The sequence below is a fragment of the Myxocyprinus asiaticus genome, chromosome 25 (assembly GCF_019703515.2).
Source record: "Myxocyprinus asiaticus isolate MX2 ecotype Aquarium Trade chromosome 25, UBuf_Myxa_2, whole genome shotgun sequence".
Lineage (NCBI taxonomy): Eukaryota > Metazoa > Chordata > Actinopteri > Cypriniformes > Catostomidae > Myxocyprinus > Myxocyprinus asiaticus.
Window position 1 is genome coordinate 7,033,154 of NC_059368.1, and position 18,471 is coordinate 7,051,624.

General features: G+C 39.0%; 1 protein-coding gene across 1 annotated transcript; it reads left to right on the plus strand.

Annotated features, from left to right (window-relative positions):
• Nucleotides 1-1,100: 1,100 nt before the first annotated feature.
• LOC127415587 (uncharacterized) lies at nucleotides 1,101-9,737 on the plus strand. Its single transcript, XM_051654357.1, has 20 exons — nucleotides 1,101-1,155; nucleotides 3,672-3,767; nucleotides 3,848-3,972; nucleotides 4,047-4,190; nucleotides 4,321-4,422; nucleotides 4,500-4,664; nucleotides 4,730-4,826; nucleotides 4,894-5,111; nucleotides 5,375-5,528; nucleotides 5,806-6,011; nucleotides 6,100-6,217; nucleotides 6,309-6,508; nucleotides 7,115-7,229; nucleotides 7,385-7,554; nucleotides 7,625-7,737; nucleotides 7,827-7,957; nucleotides 8,688-8,877; nucleotides 9,323-9,461; nucleotides 9,531-9,633; nucleotides 9,733-9,737. Exons 1-20 carry the CDS (start codon nucleotides 1,101-1,103, stop codon nucleotides 9,735-9,737), a joined length of 2,646 nt encoding a protein of 881 aa, XP_051510317.1.
• The last annotated feature ends 8,734 nt before the right edge of the window (nucleotides 9,738-18,471 follow it).

Below are 18,471 nucleotides of genomic sequence, written 5' to 3' on the forward strand. Positions count from 1 at the left end.
GAAGCTCGACAGTAATGAGCTAACTTGTGTGGCAATACCACAGTGTAGCTTGCCTGTTGAGAAGCAACACAGCAAGAACCGAACCCCAAAAATTCCCTCAAAGTCCTCCTCCTTATAAATGTTTACTCTGGTTTTACTCCGTTCTTTGTGTTTTTGCAAGTCTTAGAATTTTGGCAAAGCTAAGTTTCGTTTCCTCTGAAACACATCTGCCATGGACATTCATATTCTCCCAGTTGAACAGTTTTCTACAAGTAGCCTCGCCCCAAACTCACGCTATATGTTTAGATAGAAAGGGATGGGTGCAGCTGAGCAGGCCGCTCAAAGTATAAACATCAATGATTTGATAGTGCCTGGGAGGCTCAGTGTTTACACTTTTGGGGGAGGTAAAACCACCAATGGCTTCCTTATAGTTGTCCTTATAGTTATTAGAACGTATTTTGACATAAAAATTTACACACTTCACCTTTAAGTCCTTTTTTCAATCAATTTCCACTTTCAATTTCACAATATTCTACTTTTGTTTTTGGCGATTCTCATTCTTCGTGCATATCGCCACCTACTGGGCAGGGAGAAAAAATTATTGTAAAAAAAAAAAAAAAAAGACTTAAATATTTATCTGTTTATCACCCACACCTATCATATCACTTCTGAAGACATAGATTTAACAACTAGAGTCTTATGAATTACTTTTATGCTGTCTTTGTGTTTTTGGAGCTTCCAAATTTTACCACCCATTCACTTGTATTGTGAGGACCAACAGAGGTTAAATATTTTTCTAAAAATCTTTGTTTGTGTTCAGCAGAAGACAGAAAGTCATACTTATCTGAGATGGCATGAGAGTGAGTAAATGATAGAATTTTCATTTTGGGGTGAACTATCCCTTTAAAGCTTTCTACCTGTCAATCTCTTGTGTTCCCCTAGAGGGTGCTGCTTGACAGTGCCACAAAAATTATGAGCGTTTTTGTGACACTCTGAATTAGTGCTCAAAAATCAGTTATTTCGTCATATGTATTTTGTTTTTTGTTTTTCCACAAAAGGCTTTTTCAAGGATACTGAGAGTGACTTTCGAGGAGCCCTAGAGCTGAATCCTCATTTTAAAGATGCTAAAGAAAGCTTACGTCAGACTTCTGGACAGTGAAGAGAAGTTGAAGAGAGGTTACTGATCAAAATTTAATCAAGTCATTGAAATGTTTCACAACTGGAATCTTTTTCTTTCTTTTATTTTCTTTTTGGTTATGTTAATGTTAAGGTTTACCTGTTGTTTCAATACAAAATTATATTTTTCCTGATCAAAGTGCATTTGATTATGCAGAGTATAATAAAAGGGATAGTTCAGCCAAAAATGAAAATTCTGTCATCATTTACACACCCTCATATTGTTACAAACCTGTATCACAATGATTAAAAGGAGGTGTTAGGCAGTATGTTAGTCTCAGTCATCATTCACCTCCATTGCATCTTCATATAAAGATTTTTTTAATTGACAAAACTAATAATAGTCTTTCACAATTGTTGTGGCAAAACAAAATGCATGTTTTTCAAAATATTGATATATTTCAGACTACTGAAATCAAAAGGAGTGGTCATTTTTCATTCACAAGTGGTGCACTAATTAGGCTTTTTAAATAAACATATTGTTTAAAACTGGCATTTCCCTTGTATTAATGCTGCTTCAAAATTGCGTAAACAACTTTTAGCATTATCATGGAATTTAATATTTTTTTAAGTATCATTCTTGAACTATATTGAATTCCACAAGTAAAAAACCACTCACCAATAAACCAGACAGGTGTGAAGTCATTTATTTTTATGTGTGCTATATAATTTGTAATATTCTGCAACAACTTAAAATGTTAAAAATTCCTTTGTCCTTTTCAGTAGTAGATAATGTCTATGGTGTTTTTAGCACTGATAAATGACAGGGTTTTACTTCCATTCAATAAATTCTAAATCCATTCCTCCTCACTAAATAAGACAATTTCATAGTTAACTCATTGCACCTGCTCTTTAGTTGATGACTGGCATCACCTGTGCACAAGAGTTGGTCTCTCTGTACAGGTCCTTTCAGAGAGCCATTTGAAGAGTTAAGACACTATTACTTTGAGCTCTAGGGCTTTAAAGTCTGAGGTTTTAAAGTTTCTATAGCTCTTAACCACCTGAAAACATTAAGGCCTGTTTTTGAGCAAGGATGTCATGGCTTCTTGGGATATGGTGTGTGCATGTGTTAAGGTGTTTTCTTATTTATTATTGTGGTTTAATTTTTATTTTTAAACAGTTTAATGTGATAGTTCACTCAAATGAAACTCTAATTTACTCACACCATGTTGTTTCAAACACATGACTGTAAAGAAGAGATGTTGGATAGAATGTTAGGGACTTATGGTCACAGTCACTGTTTGCTTTTAAGTGGGGGGTGAACAAAATTCTGCTTAACATCTCTTTTTCCTTTCCACAAAATAATTTTTTTATATAATTTTTTTTTTTTTTTTAAGAATGACTTCATGAGTAACTAAGGATTACTTTTAAGGGAGGATCTCTTTAATGTCCTTTTTCTCCTTCAGTACTTCATGGCTGTTAATGGTTGCTGTTTTGGCACATAATTTCAATGTGGAATCATCACAGAAGAACTTGAACGTGGTGTCACAACAGCAGAATTTCAATGCACCGCCACAGAATTTCAACCCAAGTAAGGTTTTTGTGTGTGTGTGTGTGTGTTAACTGTCCAATGTGGTCCACAATTGTTAGCATTCCCATTTATCTCAATGGCTGTTGCTTGGCTGGTACATACAGCTTCAGAAGTATGCAATTTGACTTTTTATGGGTAGTCCTGCATGCAGGCTTTTGTGGCAGTTACCTGAGCCATAAATGCTGGCTGAGTCTAGAAGGCAACAGTCTGGCTGGAGGAGTTTTGCAAGAGTCCTATTACTAAAGTTCGGTTTAGGGGTAGGTGTGCAGTTTCTGGGGGACTCCAAATAAACTAATGCAGTGTATTTAATGTTGCATCTAGCACAAGACTTTCCCAGGCTGGACTGTTGTTCTAGACATAACCATAAATGCCACGTGACTAATCACTCTGAAATCGAAAGTGATGACAATGCTGTTTGGCTTATGCTGTCACAACATGCACAATGCCAAGCCCTTTAATAGTGACTACACTGAGCTGTGACGTCAATCATCAGACAAGGAAAAATCAACTTCTTGTGACAAGCTCTCCAAGAATAGGTCACTGGCAAAACATCTACTATAAAAAAAAATAAAATAAATGTAGCAATATAATATCCCCCCAAAAAAAAAAGCAATAGCCATTGCGCTCTTATTAAATGGGGAAAAGTCTTAGTCTTAAAGTCTGTCTTTTTTTTTTTTTACCAATTTAAGTCTTTGACCATAGAGGGCTTGACTTTATTCCCCACTCTTGCAGCACTCCCTACTGTTGGATGTTTGTGTATTTGCTTGTAAGAACTGTTTGAATACACTGCTGTTTTTGAATGGCTGTCAATGGAGAAGCTTTTTGCCTCCAGAAAAATATAGCTAAAAGTCTATTAGCAGGGGTTAACTGAATTATGCTAATCAGCTTAACTTTGACCCCTTGGTGTTCTTCACTTTGTATACTTTAGTCTTATGTGAAAATCATTTGGTTAATTTCCTGTTTCCTGTGAAACAATTTCTTTCAGGAACAGGCCTGATGACAGAGTGTCTGGGAAGTATTATGAGGCTGACTGTAGATAAATCTCTAGCTTTTGGAAGTCAGATTGAATTTGATGCCATCAGTAAGTTGCCTACAATAGTTCTATTACAAATATAGGTGGTTGTAATCAAGATGCATTTAAGTGTGGCCTTTTCTTTTCAGATGGCTCTCAGGTTCTACCACTAACTCCTTCCCTGGCAGTTAAATGTGGCTTCAGTGTAGAATCTGATCCCTGGGGTAACACCAGAGTCTTTGCATCTCTCCTGAATTGTTTTGCAGGGAATGAGGTAATTGCCTACCTTTTTGGCTTTAAAACAGTCTTCTGTTGTCGTTCTCTTCAGTTGTGCTTTTCTGCTTTCAGGATGATCGTGAGTTTGATCTTTACATGCGTGTCCGGGTACGTGGCATAAACAAAGCAGAGCAAGATGTAATTGAGGTGGAAAAGTTCTGTACCTACAACCAATGGGCCCCCCGTGAAATTCTTTGTGATAGGAATTATATGGAGGTAAAACCTTGAATGCCTGTGTACAATGTACTGTTTGGGTTTTTCACTTAAGACTAAGTTTTTGTGACCTTCAAAAACTAAACCTGAAGGTGCATTTTATATTCTCTCTCCATCGATTTGTTTCTTCTAGGTTTCTGTCAACCGATTGCCTGGGGAGATTACTGCCTTGAAAAGACGGACAAGGATGTTCAAAGAACAAACGTTTGACCAGTGGACTGATACGGTTTCAGAGGTAAATGGGTCTAGTTCTAATTTGGTTCATTTTGCGCATGGAGCTTGATCTAACATGCACTCCCCACTACCTTCCAGGCCGTAACCTCTAGATACAACATTTGGAGAATGGTGTTTTTCACTCCTAAACAAAAAGCCATGGTGTTGGAGGATGCCCTAAAGACAGGGTATGGTGTAACAACAACCAGGTCTCGGCTGGTGCTACGAAGTGGTTTTGACATGCCTGAGACCTATGTGGAAAATGTGAGTGAAGAAAAGTGGAACGTACTTCTAATCATTTGACTGCACTAACATGTGTGCTGCTACAGGTAAATGGAGTGCCTATGAAGGTGATTAGGGTAACCACCTACTTCAAGAAACAATGGTCTGTAACCATGTTGGATACCGTTGCTGCATGTCCAACTGGTACGTATAACACAAGTTACTTTTGATGCAATATGCTTGTTTAATCCATATACTGCCTAATTTACAGGTGGGCTTGTTTTTACGGATGAACTCATCACCTGGAATTTTCCTCGCTTTAACCCTCTAATGAGTTCTACTGAAAACCAAATCCTTGGGATGGTCATGGGAATAGATGGAAAGCAGATTGACTCTGCACAAATGGCTGCCAGAGGCTATAGTTTGACAACTACGGACACTTTTATTGTTATGACTCTACCTGTTGGTGGACCAGATGGCTACTACAAGGTTTGTTTTCTAACATGTTTTTGAAAGGTTTAAAGCAGGGCTTTTCAGTTTCAATTCCTGGAAGGCACATCTTGCAGAGTCTTCTCTCCAATCATAATTATTAGCATCTGAACAAGCTAATCAAGGTCTTTAGTATTTCTTCCAGCAGGTGTTTTAAAGAGCAGGGTTGGAACCACACTCTGCAGGACATGGCCCTCTAGGTATGGAATTGAATAGCCCTAGTTTAAAGTCTTTAGCTGAAACTGAGTTATCCCTTGTTGCAGAGTCATTTTGTAAATGATCAGTACCACATCAGATACACCATTGAGCCAATGCTGGAGTTATTTTGGAGTGAGGGTGGCTTTGATGCAACCAGATACAAAGTCTTCTTCCCCATCAAGACTCCCTTCATGCCTAGACCACCCCAATCTGTTGACTGTAAGTGTGGTGTGTGTGTACTTCAGAGTTTGTGACATGTTCTCTGCCCCTAATGGTGCAGAAATTACAGTATTCCAATACACCCGTTTTCCTTGGCTGGACAAACAAGTTCCATCCCAAACTTGCAACATTGGTTAAGTCAGTGCTGTTGCTATGCCTATCCCACTCGAACCGCTCAGAGGGTGATTCTATATAGTGTTACTAGTGGTGTAGAAATACTCTAAATTAAGGCCTTTTTATGGCTTGCTGCTTATTTTGAATTTTCATACCCTTATAGACACAGCTGTAGACCAAAAGGTGTTTGATGTACTTTTGGGTACTTTCCTTTATGATGTTGAGTTGGTGAACATCACCTTTTCCACTGGAGTCCTAACTGTGGTGGAGGCCAATGCGAGGGGCTTCAATGTACAGGAGCAACGCTTTCAAAATGGCTCCAAGGCATTCAGACTTCAAGTGCCCTTCTCTGATCCTGTTGTGACAACTGTAAGTGTAGAACTAACTTGTGGTTTTTCTTTGTGGGGTGGTTTTTTGTTTTTTTCCCGCTTCTGATAGGTTCATATTTTCATTGCAGCAAGTTGATCTGGTCATTATGGTCTACACCCTTCCTCTTGTCTACGGTTTTATGATCCTGCCTGAATACACTCCTTTTTCCTACTCCACATCTTTTAAAGCAACCCTTCAAGATGTCAGTAAGTGTTGACTGGGTCAGAAAGGTGTGTATATTAGAAATTCTTGTCTATCAAAGGATTTAACCTCACAGACCCCCCCCCCCTCATCCAGTTCTCCCAACTGTGAGTGGAACCTGTGATAAGGAAAAGTTCCACATCATGATTTCATTTGGAAATCTGGGCAAGAACTTTAATATCATGCTGGGCACACGTGACCTAACACCAGAGCGGAGTGTGGACTATGATGTGAAGGAGAATGGCACTCACATGATCTTGGCAGTGCCTTTCCTAGCATTTGACGTAGCATTTGAGGTACAACTTCACTTAGTCTACCGCCTCGTACCCTGCTGGGCAATCCAGCTTAAACTATTAGCTGTATTGTGGAACATGGTAGCTGGTTTCTATCTGGGCCAAGTTGGTCATAAGTGGTTGACTAGCTACCTTGTTCCACTACATGGTTCTTAACTGGATTTTCCAGCAGGATGCATAATGCAGTTTAATTCTGCTTTCAAGTGGACCTGGGCAACTCATACCTCGAAGTGGGGCATTTGTTACAATGACATGTCACTCGTTCAAGTGGGACAATGCAGAAGCAAAACTTTAACAAACACAATGAATGATGGCAAATCTTTGTACCAATAAATAAACCAACACTTACCCATAACTTGCAATGCATGGTATCTAAACTAATTTGCTTAAACCGCAAAGAACAAGTCATTAGTTGACTGTCATAAATTGAAAATGAGTGACATTTGAGTCACTGGTTTACAGTTTGACATGCCCCTTCCTCCTGGTATCATCTAGAATTGAGTTTCCCACTAGCAAGACTTCATTTGGTCATTTATGTGCTTAACTTGTAATAACAGTATTTTTAAACTGAAATGTGCCCTTCAAGTGATGTCTGTCTTTACTTTGCAGCTAATGTACCCATCATCCTTGAGGGCACGGCTTGATGTGTTACTATGGGAGCCTACCAACAAATGGAGCCTCGGTGACTTCTCCCTGGCCTGTAACTTTCCCATGACAATGACCGGTATATTCTTGGCACAGTACCTTACATTTTTAATTGTTAATGCTGGTCTTTCCATCCTGCCTTTATGCTTATTTTGGCACTAAAGAAGGAAATTAAAACTAGAGGGGGGGAGGCAAGGCCAAGAGGAAAAAGTATTGATTTTTGGCCTCTTCCAGAGTGTTTCAGCAATGGCTCCATATCCGCACTTGCCGTAAAGGTACAATCCGTTTCCCAACTTGTCCCTCGTCAACTTACCCTGAGAGATCCCAGGTGCAAACCCAAATTCAGCAATGACCGCTTTGCCTACTTCTCTTTTGATGCAAACAGTTGTGGAACCACTAGAACGGTATGGAGGTGACTCTTTAAAATTGACTTATGCAACAAGTTTGTTCAACACTTGACACTTTCTCCCTTAGTTCTATGATGGAGTTATGATGTATCAGAATGAAATCTCTTTGGGTGATGAACCACCAGTTTCCCAGCAGGCTATTAAAGGTGTATCCTCTAGTCCTCTTGCTCCAGAGTACAGGTGAGCTGATAACATTTTATAAATGTAATAGTATACCCACTAATTGGTTAACTTGTTACAATGCATACTTTCCCTCCCCTCATTCACAGAGTGACTGTATCCTGCTTTTATACTGTAAATGATACCCAGGCGATTGCGTTTTTCACCAAGCCGAGGGAAAGTGAACCTCTCCCTGAGATTGGTTTTGGGGAGCTGCAAGTCCTACTGAGACTTGCCTTGGGTATGCTGACATGCTGTTATATATATAATAAGGCCAAAAGCATGTGGATGGCATTAATGGGGTATTTGGTCTTCTGTAACAGCTTCCACTCTTCTGGGAAGGCTTTTCAATATGTTTGAGCAAATCCTCACAGCCATGTTCCCATTGAGACACTCATCCGTAAGGTCAGGCACTGAAGTTGGGCCATGGGGTCTGGCTTGTAGTTGGCATTTCAATTCATTGTAAAGGTGTTCCGGTCTGGACTTTACACAGACCAGTCCACTTCGGCCACACCACACTCTGTAAACTATTTATGGACCACGTTTTGTGTACAGGTGTATTGTCCTATTGAAGCAGAGAAGGGCCTCCCTGAATTGTCACAGCTGAAAGCACAATTCTCTAGCATTAAGATTTGCCTTCAATGGATTAAACGGGCCAAACCTGTTAGTGTCCACATACCTTTTGGCCATGTAGTGTTTGTTCTTGTAGCATGAATTTTTGGCCAGATTGCACCAGAGTACCCACACTGATCTGATTAAATCTGTTCAGAGGCAAATGCTTTTGGCTAATGCCAAGTAAAGCTGCCCTCCAACTTAATGGAAGTACATAAAATTAGATGGGTGTTCTTTGCTTTATGCTTTCTGCAAACTCTTTAGTGGGGAAAGTATGGTGTTGCTCACTACTCCCCCCTAAAACATAACTGCCTCGTAGTTTTTGGCTAGTTGCTTTTTGTCTTTCTCTTTCCACCCAGATGGCTCTTATAAAGATTTCTATGTAGAACAGGATTTCCCAGTTGGACAGTACTTAAGAAAACCTCTGTTCTTTGAGGTGGCACTGCTTCAGTCCACTGATCCTCGGATAGAGCTAGTCTTGGAGAACTGCTGGGCTACTCTGAAAGAAGGAAGGAACTCCACTCCAAGATGGGATTTAATTGTAGATGGGTAATGCTATTTGTTTTTGGAATTGCTTTCCTGCCATGTTTTTTCAGACCTTCCATTTACTGTCTAATGTATCCAAGCATTTACTTTTTCTTATTGAAGTCTTTTGGGTACTGTGTTTTGGATGCAGTTTTAAAGAAACTGTATTGCCAGGGGAGATATAAGGTACTTAAATGTCATCACTTTCTCTCATGCCCTCTAATTGCTACTAAAGCTGCTGTGAGTACTTGCTTTTGATTCTGATTTGCAGTCTCTGCAGAGTTTAAAGACTTTCAAATTGCATAGGCATGCAGTTAAAGAAGTCCTTTACACATTCCAAAACTTTTTTTTTTTCACTCACTTTAGCAAATTTTACTGCCACAGTCCCATGGGACGGTCTGTAATACTTGAGTGGTTTTAAAATTTACAAATGTTTCTTTGTCCAATATTTTTTTTTTGGTCTCAACAGCTGTGTGAATCTGGCTGACCATTATGAAACTGTTTTCCATCCTGTAAGTCCTGATGGGGTTCAGTTCCCATCTCACTTCAAGCGATTTGAAATCAAGATGTTTGCTTTTGTGCAGGACAATATCATCCTCAAAGATCAGGTAATTGACTTATATTGTTAAAATCTGTTGAATTAAATGGGTTTTAATTTTATATTATAATATTCCCAGATCTTTGTACACTGTGATGCTCTGCTTTGTGATGTCAATCAGACTGATGGAATCTGCAAGAGACAATGTCCCTCTCCCATTCCTTTAAAAACTGCAAAGAAAGGTATGCAACCCCCTACACACCTTATTACAGTGCTTGCAAGGCAGTGCTCTTTGAAAGGGTTGGTTCTCCCAAAATGAATTCTCTCATTTGCTCATGCAGTCTAAGATGTGACTTATGCAAAAACACAACTGAAGATGTTTAGAAGTATATCTCTGCTCTGTAGGTCCATACAATGAAAGTGAATGCTGGCAAGACATTTTTGAAGCTCCAAAAAGCAGAAAGGCAGCATTTAAAGTAGTCCTAAGACTCCAGTAGGTTAATTGATGTCATTTGAAGTTATCTAATTGGTTTTGTGAGAGAACAGACCAAAATGCAACTCTACTTTTAAATCTTGACCACAGTCTTTGCAATCATGATTTCAAGCTCTACACTTCCTGTAGCACCATCTAGTGTTCTGCGCATCCACAAAGTGCAAGGAAGTGTAATGGAGCTTAATCATGATTGTGCCTAGAGATTAAAGTGCCAAGATGTATAGTGAATAGGAGTTCTATTTTGGTCCGTTCTCACCCAAAACCAAATGGATCTTTTCAAGACATTGATTAATATACTGGAGTTGAATGGGTTACTTTTAATGTTGCCTCTGTCTGCTTTTTAGCTTTAAAGTTCTGGGCACTATTTACATGTATGAACCAACAGAACTGATTCTTAAGATCTTCGTTTTGTGTTCTGATGAAGAATTGCACATGAGATGGCCACAAAAAAAAACCATTAAGTTTCATTTTTGGGTGAACTCTTCTGAACAATTTCTGAACTTTAACCACTTGACAGACTTAAATCTGGTTTACGTTAATGGAAAAGACTAATTGGGCCATCTCTAATGCACTCTCTGCAGTATCTCTTTGGGTTTACAACTTCTATTCATTTTCAGCCTGACTAGCACATTTCCTTCAGGAAAACCACATTTCTTAAATTTGCCCCTCTCTCTTCTCCTCCTCCCTCAACCCATGACAAGTACGAAGAGATGTGGCTCATGACCAATTCCAGAGAGCACAGCTGTCATCGGGAAAAATACTGTTATCAAGCTCTTAGTCCATTTTGGTTCTCAATCTGAATAAAGTACCCTTAAAGCCTTATCTTTGTTCATGGGTTATGTTCTGCACTACCTTAAGTATGCTTAAGACAAGCTCTGGCACTTATACTTCACACTGGCAAGAAAATGTAACAGTTTGACTAATAGAAATGGTTGAACATGGGAGGGTGTGTGGGGGGGTGTTTTTTTCAATCAAACCAGATTGAACACTTAAAGATGCAATTAAATGGCACAACATTACAACTCATAACTAAGCATTGCTCTTATCTCGGCTTATTTAAAAAAAAAAAAAAATCCATTCTTGGAAAAAATGGGCATATGCGCTATGTTTTGTCAAAGGGTAAGAATTTTAAAGGCTTGAAGCCTCAATACTGGATTTAAACAGTCATTAAAGGAAGTGCTTTATTACCCAAGTTCTTAATCTAGAAGTCTGTTTTTGAACATACTCTGGTATTTAAAATGGCAGAAAAGGCCATGAGATGTAAATGGAGGTTTTACAAATGATCATACCTCATACGCCACTTGAAATCAGTGTATTAAGTTATTTTAAGTGGAGGGGGCCATAAGGGAATCAAGGCTTGGAGAAACAGACTGAAAGGAAGTCTTGGTCAAAGCCACCTAAAACACCACCATGCACCCTCCCTTAACATCAGACAACTCTGACATCTGCCTGCAATGTCCACATGCTATTTAAATGCAAATTATGGTATAACAAACATTAGCTGTTAAGAACAGCAATTTTCCAACTGTCTTACTGTAGACTTGAATGATTGCACATTAGGAATTGATTTAATTGGTTCTCCCTAATGGAGTCAGGGGTGGATTATGACTAGCAAGGGCCCTGGGCCTTATTTTCATTTAGGGGCCCCCCAGGCCAGTCTTTTAGATTTATCTCTTTTATAGCAGAGATCCACATTATGAAATATTAACCAACAGGCTCTTACAGGGCCTGGGTATCGGCGAGTATTGATGCTGACTACCACCCCTGGAGTCGCAAGTTCAAATCCAGGGTGTGCTGAGTGACTCCAGCCAGGTCTCCTAAGCAACCAAATTGCTAGGGATGGTAGTCACATGGGGTAACCACCTCGTGGTCAGAAGAGAATATTAAAAGTGCAGAGCTGAAGCGCTGTATGTCAGCTGATGGCCTCACAGAATTGACCTGCTTGAAATTATATAATACTATTTTGTTGCAGAAAGTGGAGTTTTGGTTATTTAGGGCAAGACAGTCATACTTTGAGTCGGGGGACAAAGCAGGGAAGCTTTTGGCTAAATAAAGCAGAGAGTATCATTCCCTCAGTGAAATCTGCTGGTGGTGAAATTTTTACCTCAGTCATTGATATTAATAATGCTTTTAAAGAATTCTACCTTGATCTCTATAGTTCCATGTTATTGTCTACTGATGAAGATATTAGAGACTTTGTGGAACCATTCAATCTTCCTAAACTGAAGATTGAGCAAAAAAACTCTTGATTCTGAGAATTACCTCATCAAGCTCCAAGGTTAAGTCCCTACCTATTGGCAAGGCTCTGGGGCCAGATGGTTTTGCTGCAGAATTTTAGATCCTATGCTACAGAACTGGCTCCACTTTTGTTAGAAGTTTATACTGAATCATTAAAGGGAAAGCTTCCTCTAACCATGACACAAGCCCAGATCAGTCTGATTCTTAAAAAGGACAAAGATCCAAGCGAGTGTAAAAGTTACCGTCCAATCTCCCTGATCTAACTAGATGTAAAAATATTGTCAAATTCTGGCTAACTGATTAAGGTTATGACATCTCTTATACATATAGATCAGGTGGGGTTTATTCGGGGCCACAGCTCTTCTGATAACATCAAGCGTCTCATCAATATCATGTGGTCGGTAGCGAATGATCAGACTCCAGTCGCTGCCATCTTACTTGACCCCAAAAAGGCGTTTGATATGGTAGAATGGGATTATTTTAAGATTTTGGAAATATACGGCTTTGGGAGTACATTTATTGGTTGGATTAAGTTACTTTTATAGACGCCTTGTAGCAGTGGTACAAATAAATGGATTACCTTCAGATTATTTTACTCTGGATAGGGGCACTCAGCAGGGTTGCCCTCTTTTCCCCTTTATTGTTCTGTCTTGCCCTGGAACCATTAGCAGCCACGATAAGAAAGGACAATGATTTTCCAGGGGTGGTTGGAGGTGTGGTGCATAAACTTCTGCTTAACGCAGATGATATTTTATTTGTCTCTGAACCTACTAGATCTATGCCTTGCCCCCACAGAATTATTAATTCCTTTTCCAAGTTCTCAGGATACAAAATCAATTGGTCTAAATCCGAAGCTTTGGCTCTGACAGCCTACTGTCCAGTAACGGCTTTCCAACCGGGTGCCTTCCAGTGGCCCAAACAGGGCATTAAGTATTTGGGGATTTTATTCCCAGCAAATTTGTCTGATTTAGTTCATTTTGACCCTTTAATAAAAAGGTTTGTGTGTGATGTGGGCTTCATTACATTTATCGATGATTGGGAATGTTAATGTTATTAAAATTAATTGTATTCCAAAATTTAACTACCTGCTACAGTCTCTCCCTGTAGATGTCCCCCTCTCTTTTCAAGCAATTTGATAGCATAGCGAAGTCCTTCATTTGGAATGGTAAACGTCCCAGATTGCATTTTAATAAGTTATATAGGCCAATAGACAGGTGGGCTAGGCCTACCCAAGATTGTTTTTATTATGTGCTGGCCTCAGGCATTTGGCTCATTGGTCGCTTCCACCTGAAAGAGCCCCTCCCTAGTTTTCTATTGAACAGGAAGTCCTTGCCCCTATTTTGCCACTGCAAAGCCTTTCTATCAAAGTAACCGGAGAAGTTATCACATCCCGTTATTTCACATTTGCATGTGATTTGGACAAGAGTGGCCAGAGTATTTAATTTGGACATTTATTTAAATGTTGCCTCCAAGCATATGGCTGAACCCCAAATTATGTATCAAGTCCCCTTTCTGCTGGTCAGAGTGGATTGTGGGGGTGGGGGGGTTACTACACTCAGCGACCTGTATGAAAGTGGAGTGTTGAGATCTTGAGAATTTGGTTCATCATTTTGGGATTCCCAGATCTTCGTTCTATATGTATCTGGGAGTAGCTTTGGGAGAGGTGATTACAAAGGTCATGAAGCATCAGTGTACTACTCCCTGCTAATTCAGAGTCTGGGGGATAGAGCCTTGACCTCTCAAGAGTATGGGAAAAAATATTTGAATTTGGTATTGGAGGATGGATTGTGGACTAAGATTGTGAAAAATGTCAAGTCTGTATCTAGAGATGCAAGGGTTCGCCTTAAATTGCATAAGATTTTACATAGATTTTATTGGACCCCCTCTAGATTATATAGGCTTGGTTTTAGATACACCCACCTGCTGACGATGCCAATCAGAAGTTGGAGACAATATCCATGTCTTTTGGGGGGGGGGGGTTGAGATCTAGGAGTTTTGGTTGAGGGTTTGGAGTTATTTGTGTGATGTTTTGAACATTCAGGTTTTGCTTTGTCCCAGACTCTGTATTTTGGGTGATGGGGCGGTCATGAATTTAGAGGATGATCACATTAAAAATTGGGTTCTGACCAGTCTCGTGATCGGAAGGCAAGTAATTTTAAGGGGTTGGAAGTCAAGTGGAGCACACACGTTTTCAGAGTGGTGTGTGGAAATGGGGAGGGTAGCTGCATTTGAGGAAGCGGTAAGTAGAAGGCTGGGGTTTAGGGACTTATTTGTTAAAAAAATGGGGTAAATATTTAGTTTTTTGGGGGAACTCTCAGGGAGGGGATGTGGAGAGTGTAGTTTATTTTAATCATGTATGCTTATTTTAGTGTGTGTGTGTGTGTGTTGTGGGACCACAGGGGTGTTCGTTAGGGGTCTGAGTGGGATTGTATTAGTGGGGTTTAAATGTAAAATGTTGATTCTTCATATGAGTTTCACTGTCATGTGCATATGAATCAATAAAAATTAATTCTACATTTCTTTGTGACATTACAATTCAGCACCTCATATGCAATTTTGTTTTAATCAATTGTTTTTATACACCAACTTTTTTTTTTTTCTTTTTCTCCCAATTTGGAATGCTTAAGTCCTCGTGGTCGCGTAGTGATTCGCCTCAGTCTGGGTGGCGGAGGATGAATCCCAGTTGCCTGAGATCGTCAACCTGAGCATCTTATTGGCTTGAGCGTGTTGCCACAGACATGCCGCAGTGGATGGCGTGAAGCCTCCACACGCGCTAACCACGCTCAACTCGCCACGCGCCCCACTGAGAACAAACCACATTATAGCGACCACGAGGAGGTTGCCCCATGTGACTCTACCCTTCCCAGCAACTGGGCCAATTTGGTTGCTTAGGAGACCTGGCTGCAGTCACTCAGCACACCCTGGGATTCGAACTAGCAAACTCCAGGGGTGGTAGCCAGCGTCTTTACCACTGTGCTACCCTATTTTTTTTTTTTTAATAGTAAGATCACACAATAAACCATGAGATATGTATAAAAACCATGAGATCCATATAATGACAGAACAAGCTGCATATGAACAAATTACATTTCAAATATATCTATAAACTTTTTTTTTTTTTTTTTTTTTGTGGCGGTCATGAATGGAATGGTGATTGAGAGATATACCTCTAAAGCCTGTTGTATCATATTTGATATATTTTCAACAATTTGGCTATAAAATGTCATTTTAAGTGAGCACAAATTGCTTCAATTCAATAAATACAAATTTTGAACTATCAGTAAAAATATAATCATTATTGTACTTTTTTTCTTTACCAAATCGAAGATTTCACACAAAAAAAAAGATTTGTGCATCACAATGTAAAGGTAGCCATTTTGGAAAATATTTTACTAGGTCTTCTACTTCCAGAATAACATGGAATCTTTCACCAGGAGGCAGTAAACATCTAGAACACATCATACAACAGGTTTTTCACTTAAGGTTTAATCATGTTGATGTAGAGGCTCTAGAAAGTCATGTATCAAATATGATACAAGCGGCATTATAGGGTAAAAGAGTGGCTCAGAATATTTAATTAGAAACAGGAAGGGAAAAAGTTTCTATAAGAAGACTGAGGGCCCTCATAGTCTCAGGGGCCTATTGAGGGGGACTTGTAAAAGCTGTGGGCCCACATATTCAAGCTTATATTAAATATTTGTTTTCAAAATTGATGGGCTTGTGGCTCTTGCATACCAGTGCCCTCCCAATCCCCTGATAGTCAAGGGCCCCTGGGCACTGGCCCCATTGGCCCGGTCCATAATTTACCTATGAATAGAGTGAACTTTATCCTGTGGAGAGGAAATTGCAAAAATAATTATTTGTTGGGTTTACAATGACAAACGATTCAGAAAGTAAAATCGTTATTTTATTCTAAAAACAAATTATGTAACAGATGAACCTACATGGGTGGGTTTTTTTTTTTTTTTTTTTTTCCAACTACACTTTACATTCAACAATTTGGCTTGATTTAAATAAAAAGGAGGAAAAACTCTAGACAAATGTCTAGACAAATTATGTCAACAAGCCTGTGACATTAAGGGGAAAATGTCCCTCTCTAATCCCTCTGACTATGGAGATATTTTCAAGGTGTCAATGCTTTGTCTATCAAAGATGGCAATCAGTGTGTTAATGGCTGCTCATTAGCTACTGTAGTTGCATCAAAAGACTAGGCCTTATGTTTGATGTTTCCAAAAGGCTATATCTGTGAATAGGTGAGTAAATCATTGTGGCCTTGGATCTGATCAAAGTATAAAATATTCCTTAGTGGATGTACTTAAAATGAGACAAAGATCAAAGCCAAAGGGATTAAGAGAGTGCCTACATTAGTTTTACAGCAAATGTTTTTCAAAAAGTCATTTGCGTGTTTTCTATAGTTTGGTTTGACGTCAGCCATATACAAGGACAGACTGGGACAACTGCTACATTTTTTTTTTTTTTTTTAAGTCTCTCATCATTTACTCACCCTCATGCCATCCCAGATGTGAATTACTTTTTTTCTTCAGCAGAACACAAATTAAGATTTTAGAAGAATATTTAAGCTCTGTTGCTCCTCACAATACAAGTGAATGGTGATCACAACCCAGAAGGTCCAAAAAGGACATAAAGGCAGCATAAAAGTAACCCATAAGACTCCAGTGTTTAAATCCATTTCTTCAGAAGCGATATGACAGGTGTGGGTGAGAAACAGGTCAATATTTAAGTAAACTGTTTTTTTTTACTTTAAATCTTCACCTTTGACCAGCTCAGACCATAGGTGGCTGAAAGTGAAAGTGTAGATTTACAGTAAAAAAGGACTTAAACATTGATCTGTTTCTTAACCCACACCTACCATATCATTCAGAAGACATGGATTTAACCACTGGAGTCTTATGGATTACTTTTATGCTACCTTTATGTCCTTTTTGAACCTTCTGATTTCTGGTCACCATTCACTTACATCGTAGATATGAATGGCTTGATGCATGAAGAATGTGAAACAACAAAAACAAAAGAAGAATGTGGAAGTGAAAGTGGACGTTTATAGTAAAAAAAAGGACTTAAATATCTGTTTCTTACCCATACCTATCATATCGCTTCTGAAGATATTGATTTTAACCACTAGATTTGTGTGGATTACTTTTGTTTTTTAAAGCTTCAAAGTTTTGGTCACCATTCACTTGCATTGAAAGGACCAACAGAGCTGAGATATTCTTTTAAATATCTTTGTTTGTGTTCTGCAGAAGAAAGAAAGTCATACACATCTGGGATGGCATGAGGGTGAGTAAATGATATGAGAATTTTCATTTTTGGGTGAACTCTCTCTTAAACAGGGGTCGGGGTAATAATAACACTTGAAAAAAACATGACATTGTATATCAGATAATAGCACATTTGAAAGTAATAATATCATTGTGTTAGTACTTGATATTACTAAATAGCTTTCAACTTTATACCGTACTAATTGTTTTAGCTGTTCATTATAGAAGGGATTATTTGAAAAGGGTTATATTTTTGCCCCCATGTCTACAGCCATGATAAAATATTTTTAAGGCTGTTACCATCCAACAAATTACAGACAGAGTAAAGGACACAATGTAAAAATAAACACTGCAAAGAATAAACATGCACATAAGTAATTAATATACAGACCCAAATCAAACTGAATTTTGCATTCTGTAGTCTTTACCATGAAAAACCTCATGTCTAGTATGTGTCAAGAAAACCCAGTAAGTTAAGTCTTGACCAGGGTCTGATCAGTCTGTCCTAAAATTAATTAACACAGGTTGTGACCAGGTGATAATTATTGATTCATAAAACTGAATCCTCTGGGCCAAATTTATATAAAGAGGAACCTATAAGAAAGAATTGACACATGCTTGTCTCTCATCGGAAAAACATCATTTAAAACATTGTTAATGGGGGGGAAATTATTTTACAAATATATTTTCTTTTACTTTTAACATTGTGCAGTGTGCACAAAAGAACAGTCTGGAGGAAGTGATCTGAGGATGTTCTCCAGGATGCAAGGAAAACATCTCATCCCAACAATACACGTACATGTTTTTTCAGGTAATGTGTATTCGGGTGGAGATCCCATTAAACGCACTCACGAACCTTTTATAGATGCAAATGGCTCGCGAATGCCAAAAATTCACACCTGCGCCCTACCTGACAGATCTGCACCCGTCGTGCTCCGTACAGCTCCAGTGCCAGCCGGTGCAAATTGACACCTCTCCACTCACTTTGATCAAAGACTGGGAGGCTGGATATATAATGCCATTCGAAGGCAAGTCAAATCATTCGTGGTTCAACACCTGTAGGAGTAGGT

Bases quoted from the DNA above. Each gene is read 5' to 3' on its own strand.
- LOC127415587 (XM_051654357.1), top strand. From the start codon at position 1,101: ATGCTAAAGAAAGCTTACGTCAGACTTCTGGACAGTGAAGAGAAGTTG. The intron at 4,665-4,729 runs GTGAGTGAAGAA...GTGCTGCTACAG, and splicing joins CTGAGACCTATGTGGAAAAT to GTAAATGGAGTGCCTATGAA. The intron at 4,827-4,893 runs GTACGTATAACA...CCTAATTTACAG, and splicing joins CGTTGCTGCATGTCCAACTG to GTGGGCTTGTTTTTACGGAT.